The sequence below is a fragment of the Eutrigla gurnardus genome, assembly GCF_963514095.1.
Source record: "Eutrigla gurnardus genome assembly, chromosome: 13".
Taxonomy (NCBI): domain Eukaryota; kingdom Metazoa; phylum Chordata; class Actinopteri; order Perciformes; family Triglidae; genus Eutrigla; species Eutrigla gurnardus.
The window spans coordinates 2036316-2045124 of record NC_139936.1 but is presented as its reverse complement, the minus strand read 5'-3'; the positions used below and the strand labels follow the sequence as shown (position 1 = coordinate 2045124).

Genomic DNA, 8809 nt, shown 5'->3' with positions numbered 1-8809 from the left:
ACACTCAGAGACACACACACATACACACACACACACACACACACACTCAGAGACACACACACACACAGTCAGAGACACACACACATACACACAGTCAGAGACACACACACAGTCAGAGTCTCAGTCTCCCACACACACATAGTCAGAGTCTCACACACACACACAGCGAGGACACTGGAAGTCCTAATAATAATAATAATGATAATAGATATAATACCAACATTGTCATGCTTGTCTTCCTGCAGGATCCCGAAGGAGACTTCCAGTAAACTGAGACACTTACTGCTGGGTCTGCTGCAGAGAAACCACGGAGACCGGCTGGGCTTCGGTGAGCTTTTTAACATCCACACCTCCTTTCAGAGTGGAAGAGGTCACATTCATAATTAAGAATCAAATCTTTACATCTTACAGATGAGTTCTTCCACCATCCGTTCTTGGAGGCCAGCTCACCCACAAAGAAAGGTACGTATCTTCCTCTTCTACCGTTTCATATTAATTTAAACATTGAATATGTGGTGATCTGGAGTGTGTTTGCTGGCAGCTGCTCCGGCTCCGGTGATCTCCTACATGGCTTCAGGTTCGGCCAGCTCCTCCGGCAGCTCCTCCACCTCCCACCCCGCCTCCCCTCAAGTGTGTACCGGCCTCAATGTGTGTGTGTTTCCTCCTCATCTGTCACACTGGGATTTAGTCTCTTTATGTGACTCTCTCAGCATTCCCACGGGGAAACGCACCGACTTCAGCCCAAAGTGCAGTATTCCTCCACGCCGGACTCCCCGCCGCCGGACTCCCCGTCACCGGACTCCCCGTCACCGGACTCCCCGTCACCGGACTCCCCCGACTTCCTCCGCAAAGAGATGGCCAATCAGGACAGCAGGAACGCCTCGTCGTACGCAGACGACTACGTGGTGGTGTCCACCCAGTTTCCAAGTAAGACAGCCGTACCTCACTACACTAGATGATGTATTATATTTCATTATATTATATTAAAAATAAGATCGTGGAGAATTGCCGGTACCGGTATCATCTTAAATATCATCACGAGTGACTTCAAAAGGCGGCGAGACGTGAAAAATAAGAGCCTGGTTCAAAAATACTGATATAATTTATTTATACAGGGAGACCTTATGATTAATGATCATCTTATTTGAGATAATTTGATTGTTTTTCACTAAAAAAGGATGTTCACTGTAAAAAGTGTGGTTCCAGTAGGTTTTAAGAGTTTTAAACATATTTTGATTTCGTGAATCCCATTTATTTTCACTGGAATAATCGTGACATGACATTTCCACATGGTCCCATTCCTTCTCCACCAACGTGTATTTGTATTAAAGCACACGGAGTCTGATATTTCTTCTGAACCCTTGTAGGTGAGTGCAGGTGTGAGGGGGGAGACGGGTCGCCCATTGAGAGCTGCCTGTTGTACAGCGGGTGAGTTCATCAGTTAGTCCCTGTGTTAGTCCCACTTTATGTGCTGTTTCTACTGAAATATGATTGTGTTTTTATAAAATAAACAAATAGCTCCCTTCCTTTGTGAATGTTTGAGATGTAAAAGCAGAATTTGAGTTGAGGATCGGCTGCAGAAACGAAACGCAGATCAGATTTGTGTTGTATTTTATTAATTATGCAGAAAGAGCTGACAAATCTCTTTTTAAGGAGCTCCCTGCTGGCTGACCCCAGAACTGCAGGAGGGACGCCTCCACCCTCCCCTCTGCTTCACCCTCCCTCCCAGCCAATCAGGTAAGAGAATTAAACCTACAGTATTTCTATTCATGTGGAATGAGAGGGATTATTGATCATTCCTGTGTGTCTGATTGCTCTTCCGTCCCTGCAGTAAGCCTGCAGATATCCCCGGCCGTAAGTGCAGCCCCTCGGTGCCCATCCCGGTCCCGACTCAGATCCAGAACTACCAGCGGATGGAACAGAACCTGCAACCCGTCGGCCTGCATGGCTCCACCAGGCATGAGCAGTGCACCGCCCCACCTCAGCGTCTTGTTATCATCCACCTCCTGCCTTTTGTGTAACGCCGTCTCATGTTATCAGGGTCACGCTCTGCGGCGTTGGCGGCTCCCCACTAAGCGGAGGCTGTAGAACTCCAAGTCCAGGATCTGTCCTCACCCCTCCGTGGCTGAGGACTGGAGGATCCGGACCACAGCGCTCCTCCCCCTTAGGTCTGCATCTTAACCTTATTTGTCAAGCTTATCACAGAAAAACTCTCTGTCACACTCCGACAGCAGAATTTGCCAGTGAAATGTCAGTCGTTGGCCACCGGGGGTCCAAATTCCAGCGTCTGAAATCAGTCATGTTTGGTACATGCCCTGAGTTGCTTTGTGGTGACGTGTTTCCTGACTAAATCCTTCTTTGCCCGCTAGCTGGAGCCACCGCAAAGACCTTGGAGCAGGGTCTCCCATTCGGCACCAGAACCGGTCTGCTCGCCGGCTCCCCGGACACCCAGGACCCCTCCAGTCCCCAGGTCGGCCCCCAAGCAGCTACATTACCACACGCCATCACAATGCACACAGCCCATTATTCTAGAACCTAAAGCAGCTCACACAGTGGAATCAAACATCTGAAATCACAAGCAATAAACTTACGTTTTCATTACTGTCATTTGCAGGTTCCATCAAGAATGCCAAACCGAGTCAGGACCGTCCCAGACCTGCAGGCTCTGGACCCGGCTCCTGCCTCCCACACCAACCTCGGCAGGAAACCAGCCAACAAAAAGGGCCCTTTTAAAAGGTCAGACCGCTATAATGTCCATATATTATTACTGAGGATAGAAGAATTGTGATGATATCAGCTGAATGTGATGTCACTCAGGATAAAAGATGATGGATATATATTGGATGTGCAGATCCCTGAGCACCGGCAGGCTGTCCGACATGCTGCTGAAAGCGGCGTTCGGAGCTCACCTGATTGAAGGCAGCAGCGACGAGAGCCTCAACTGTGAGAAGAGCATGGATATAACAGGTACAGGTAAGAATATACTGAAGTGATGTCATCTCAGAGGAAAGTCTTCATGTAACACTGATATCACATGGTTGTGGAGGTAAGGGATCTCTTCTTATCTGCTCCTACAGCTCCACCTAGTGGTTGTCAAAGAGGCTTCCAGTGGACAGACAGCCCTCCTCCTGCTGCCTTCACGATGGGATCTCCCTCCAGAGGAAACACTCCTCCCGATGCCACGCTTTCAAGGATGTATTCAGGTAGGCGGTCCGACTGAGTGCAGTCATTTAAACCTTGAGGGACCCCAGGACCAGGTTCTGACACAGATCCTCTCCCAGAGCCGGAGACACCCAGATCCTGAAGGGAGGAAATAAGGATCTGGAGGGTCGCCGTGTTGAAATCATGCTGAAAGCCTAAATTACTGAGCAGTCTAGCAGCAGAACACCTCCAGAAGTCCAATACACACTTTTTAAAATCAATATAATAAAAGCTGGTGATTGTGAAGCTCAGGTATTCCCTACTCGTATTTGACCTGTTTCTCTTGCCTGCAGGCTCCCCCAGCTACGCTAACTCGGCCTGGCTGCTGAACAGTCGCCTCCTGCAGGCAGAGAGCCGTAGGAACAGTGAGAGCGAGGCCATGGACGCCACGCCACACAGCAGCCTGGTCTTCCAGCCTCCAGAGCTGCCGGAGGACACGCTGATGGAGGTACAGCCTGATACGATGCTGCTGTGAGGTGATGAGGAGTGATGAAGAGGAGCAAACTCCACATGAGCAGTGTTTGGTGTTCTCTTCGCAGCAGGCTCACACGGACGCCCTGAGCGACCTGCGTTTCACCCTGGCCTTCGTCCACTGCGTCATGGAGCTGGCGTCCTCCAAGGACTCGGGGCCGGACGCCGTCAGCTGCCCGGACGTTTCCTTCCTGGAGCAGAGCTTGGTGACGGATCAGATCAGCCTCCTGAGTAAAGAGTGGAGGTGAGAGAAGAGTTTGTCCTTGTGTCTGAAGCGTCCCTTTAGAAAGCCGCTGACGGCTGTCCGTGTGTTGGTGTTGCAGCTACGCCGAGCAGTTGGTGCTGTACATGAAGGCGGAGGAGTTCCTGTCGTCGTCACTGCACACGGCCAAAGAGACCATCAAACAGGGCCGACTGCTTCCCTCGGCTTCCGTCAAGCAAGGTGAGACCGGTGACCTCTGGTGACCCCCTTCTCATAGACTCTGTTAGAATGGTAGATGGATCTGCATTCATGTAGGGCTTTATGGCTACTCAAGGTCCTTCACTCTACATTCAGTGTATTTACCCACACATTCATATGATGGAACGATATTATTTTCTGAATGAATTTGTATTTTATTATTTGCAATATTACAAATATTTTGTGAAAAGTGTTAAAAAATGGAAGTTTGTTAGAATTTTATAAAATTGTCTTTTCTCCTTTTATTTGGCTAAAATGAATTGTAATGAACACATTAAGTCTATTAACCCATTCACACACATTCAGACACTGATGGCTATGCATTCAGGGGCCAATTTAGGGTTCAGTATCTTGCCCATGCGGACTGGGGGAGCCGGGATTCAAACCACCGATGTTCTGATTAAAGGCCGAAGTGTGCTTGGGCAGAATGTGTGTGAATGAGTTATTAGCTCAGGCGGCTGCTCTGCCATCAGTGTATGAACGTGTGTGAATGGCTCAATAAAAGGACCTTGAGTACCTGAAAAGACTAGAACAGCTCTATATGACTGCAGGTCCACTGACCATGTCCCTCTGAGCCAAGCCAACCCAGATCAGGGTCCTTCAGGAAGACCAAGACCTTTTGGATGTTTATTGTCCAAACAACAGCGTGTTTGTTCCATTCAGGAGGTCAAACTTTCTCTGTGTTCTAATAATGACATGTCTCTCTGTATTCCCGGTGTGCAGTGATCAGGAAACTGAACGAACTGTACAAGAGCTGCGTGACACGCTGCCGCTCCCTCAACCATCGGCTGCAGACCTTCCTGCTGGACAAACAGAAGCTCATGGACCGCTTCAACGGCCTCACCGCGGAGAAGCTCATCTACAACCACACGGTGCACATGGTGAGCTCTCCTCCCCGCAGGCCAACCGGCGAATATACCCAGGATGCACCTTGTTATTATTAATGTGTGTGTTCAGGTGCAGTGTGCCGCTCTCGACGAGATGTTCCACTACGGCACGCCGTCGGTCCAGCGGTACCACAAGGCCCTGCTGCTGATGGAGGGTCTGTCCCGGATCATCACCGAGCAGAAAGATGTGGACGGCATCGAGAAATGTACGTAGACGCCAGCAGAGAGTCGCTTAAAGGGCCCCGTTACAGACCAGTGGTGGGACCCACTGAGACTACAGACCCGTTACAGACCAGTGGTGGGACCCACTGAGACTACAGACCCGTTACAGACCAGTGGTGGGACCCACTGAGACTACAGACCCGTTACAGACCAGTGGTGGGACCCACTGAGACTACAGACCCGTTACAGACCAGTGGTGGGACCCACTGAGACTACAGACCCGTTACAGACCAGTGGTGGGACCCACTGAGACTACAGACCCGTTACAGACCAGTGGTGGGACCCACTGAGACTACAGACCCGTTACAGACCAGTGGTGGGACCCACTGAGACTACAGACCCGTTACAGACCAGTGGTGGGACCCACAGAGACTACAGACCTGTTACAGACCAGTGGTGGGACCCACTGAGACTACAGACCTGTTACAGACCAGTGGTGGGACCCACTGAGACTACAGACCTGTTACAGACCAGTGGTGGGACCCACTGAGACTACAGACCTGTTACAGACCAGTGGTGGGACCCACTGAGACTACAGACCTGTTACAGACCAGTGGTGGGACCCACTGAGACTACAGACCTGTTACAGACCAGTGGTGGGACCCACTGAGACTACAGACCTGTTACAGACCAGTGGTGGGACCTACTGAGACTAGAGACCTGTTACAGACCAGTGGTGGGACCCACTGAGACTACAGACCTGTTACAGACCAGTGGTGGGACCCACTGAGACTACAGACCTGTTACAGACCAGTGGTGGGACCCACTGAGACTACAGACCTGTTACAGACCAGTGGTGGGACCCACTGAGACTACAGACCTGTTACAGACCAGTAGTGGGACCCACTGAGACTACATACCTGTTACAGACCAGTGGTGGGACCCACTGAGACTACAGACCTGTTACAGACCAGTGGTGGGACCCACTGAGACTACAGACCTGTTACAGACCAGTAGTGGGACCCACTGAGACTACAGACCTGCTACAGACCAGTAGTGGGACCCACTGAGACTACAGACCTGCTACAGACCAGTAGTGGGACCCACTGAGACTACAGACCCGTTACAGACCAGTAGTGGGACCCACTGAGACTACAGACCTGTTACAGACCAGTGGTGGGACCCACTGAGACTACAGACCTGTTACAGACCAGTGGTGGGACCCACTGAGACTACAGACCTGTTACAGACCAGTGGTGAAAGAGCAATTTTATCTGGTATCAGTGGGAGTGGCCTGTGGAGCTGTGCATTGTGGGAGTTGTTGTTCCATGCATATGCTGCCTTATCTCAGTCAAGAAGGCACCAAATTCTACATTTATTTTAGATTTCGACTAAATATATGACCCACTTTCATTACACATCCATGTTTCCACCGGTGGAATATCCCTTTATGAGTGGATTCATCGTGCGGTCTTGATTTAGATTTGATTCTAATGTGATTTCTGTCTGTTTGCAGGTAAGCAGTGTATTGAGCGACGCCTTTCTGCTCTGCAGGCCTGACAGAAGCCACCGTGTTACGCCCTCGTTGAAGATGACGACTGTCGGGACACACAAGCACTTTGATCTGTCTTAAGGGAAACGACCACTGGAGCGTCTGCTCTCTTATCCCACCAGCCAGTCAGTAATCTTTACAGAAATGCACAAGCAGCATTATTTCAGGCAGATTGTGTCACAACTATTTGAATGCTTTGATCAGGTAAATTGTTGTTTTTGTTACAGGCTGCACAATGTCGGTGTGTTGGTTTTTTTTGTGTTTTTTTGTAGTCTGATGGAATTAACTTGATTTTCAAATGTGCTGTACTTGAAACAAATATTGATTTTGCTGTTCTGTGTATTTGAAGTTGGTGTTAACATGTGCTTTAAAAGTTCACTGGCCAACAGGAGTCAGAATATCTTTTTGGATGATATGACCAAATGTGTAGCCGTAATAGGAAATCTGTGCCTGTTTCTTTTTGTGTGTTTGTTTTACATTTTTCATCACAGCGGAGTAGTGGATGTAAAGGTAGTGAAAGAATGGTTTGCCATCACACAGAATGATTGTGTAACAGTCATACAGGCTTACATCACAGAGTGTAGTAGGAATATTTTTACATTATAATTAGATTTTTATTGAAACGATCAAACAACGTAAGGCAGTGATGTACTCAGTCTGAGGTACTTTAAGTGACGGTAACTGCGTCACCGTTTATTTGCTGTTTCTTTGTGTGTGTGTGTGTGTGTGTGTGTGTGTGTGTGTGTGTGTGTGTGTGTGTGTGTGTGTGTGTGTGTATGCACATTCGTTTGGTGGGTTTTTTCTCCACTGTTTGGATTAATGGAAAAACTATATTAATTTTTATTTTTTTTGCGATATTACAAATATTTTGTGAAAAGTGTTAAAATGGAAGTTTGTTAGAATTTGATGAAATTGTCTTTTCTACTTTTATTTATGACTGTCAGTCAAATTTGCCAACATGAATTGTTCTGCACTGTTTGATGGAAAATAAATATTTATTTATCGTTATCACAGATGCTCTTCAAGTCTGTTAGTGCCTTTAGTATGTTCAAGCTCTAAATAGTTTATTTTTTATTATTGCGTTAAGCAGATTCTTATGGAAGCCCATTTCCGCCAGTCATCACAGTGAAAGAAAATCCAATATTTTGACTTATCTCTATATAATGAGATAGTATCTCAATTTCTTACTCAGTATCTCAATATGGTGACATAGTATCTCGATATTTTACTTAGTATCTCAATATAATGAGATAGTATCTCAATTTCTTACTTAGTATCTCAATATAATGAGATAGTATCTCGATATTTTACTTAGTATCTCATTATGATGACATAGTATCTCGATATTTTACTTAGTATCTCAATATGATGATATAGTATCTCGATATTTTACTTAGTATCTCAATATGATGACATAGTATCTCAATATTTTACTTAGTATCTCAATATGATGACATAGTATCTCGATATTTTACTTAGTATCTCAATATGATGACACAGTATCTCGATATTTTACTTAGTATCTCAATATGATGAGATAGTATCTCAATTTCGTACTTAGTATCTCAATATGATGACACAGTATCTCGATATTTTACTTAGTATCTCAATATGATGAGATAGTATCTCGATATTTTAACTTAGTATCTCAATATTTTACTTAGTATCTCAATATGATGACATAGTATCTCAATTTCGTACTTAGTATCTCAATATGATGACATAGTATCTCGATATTTTACTTAGTATCTCAATATGATGACACAGTATCTCGATATTTTACTTAGTATCTCAATATGATGAGATAGTATCTCAATTTCGTACTTAGTATCTCAATATGATGACACAGTATCTCGATATTTTACTTAGTATCTCAATATGATGAGATAGTATCTCGATATTTTAACTTAGTATCTCAATATTTTACTTAGTATCTCAATATAATGAGATAGTATCTCGATATTTTACTTAGTATCTCAATATGATGACATAGTATCTCGATATTTTACTTAGTATCTCAATATGATGACATAGTATCTCGATATTTTACTTAGTATCTCAATATGATGAGATAGT

At 46.0% G+C, this 8809-nt stretch overlaps 1 protein-coding gene across 2 annotated transcripts in view; it reads left to right on the top strand.

Moving 5' to 3' along the window:
• Window positions 1-7711, top strand: part of ulk1a (unc-51 like autophagy activating kinase 1a) — an 18451-nt gene extending 10740 nt beyond the window's left edge. The window contains exons 10-28 of one of the 2 annotated variants that reach the window (XM_084023966.1): window positions 246-328; window positions 412-462; window positions 542-630; window positions 711-776; window positions 822-927; window positions 1368-1428; window positions 1654-1737; window positions 1832-1957; window positions 2041-2168; window positions 2370-2470; window positions 2615-2736; window positions 2852-2967; window positions 3078-3203; window positions 3495-3649; window positions 3741-3916; window positions 3996-4114; window positions 4856-5013; window positions 5090-5225; window positions 6698-7711. In XM_084023966.1, the coding sequence (XP_083880092.1) occupies window positions 246-328; window positions 412-462; window positions 542-630; window positions 711-776; window positions 822-927; window positions 1368-1428; window positions 1654-1737; window positions 1832-1957; window positions 2041-2168; window positions 2370-2470; window positions 2615-2736; window positions 2852-2967; window positions 3078-3203; window positions 3495-3649; window positions 3741-3916; window positions 3996-4114; window positions 4856-5013; window positions 5090-5225; window positions 6698-6741 (2047 nt within the window). In that variant the 3' untranslated portion in view covers window positions 6742-7711. Of the gene's footprint in view, window positions 1-245; window positions 329-411; window positions 463-541; window positions 631-710; window positions 928-1367; window positions 1429-1653; window positions 1738-1831; window positions 1958-2040; window positions 2169-2369; window positions 2471-2614; window positions 2737-2851; window positions 2968-3077; window positions 3204-3494; window positions 3650-3740; window positions 3917-3995; window positions 4115-4855; window positions 5014-5089; window positions 5226-6697 lie in introns of both variants that reach the window. The other variant, XM_084023965.1, reaches the window with a different exon arrangement.
• The last annotated feature ends 1098 nt before the right edge of the window (window positions 7712-8809 follow it).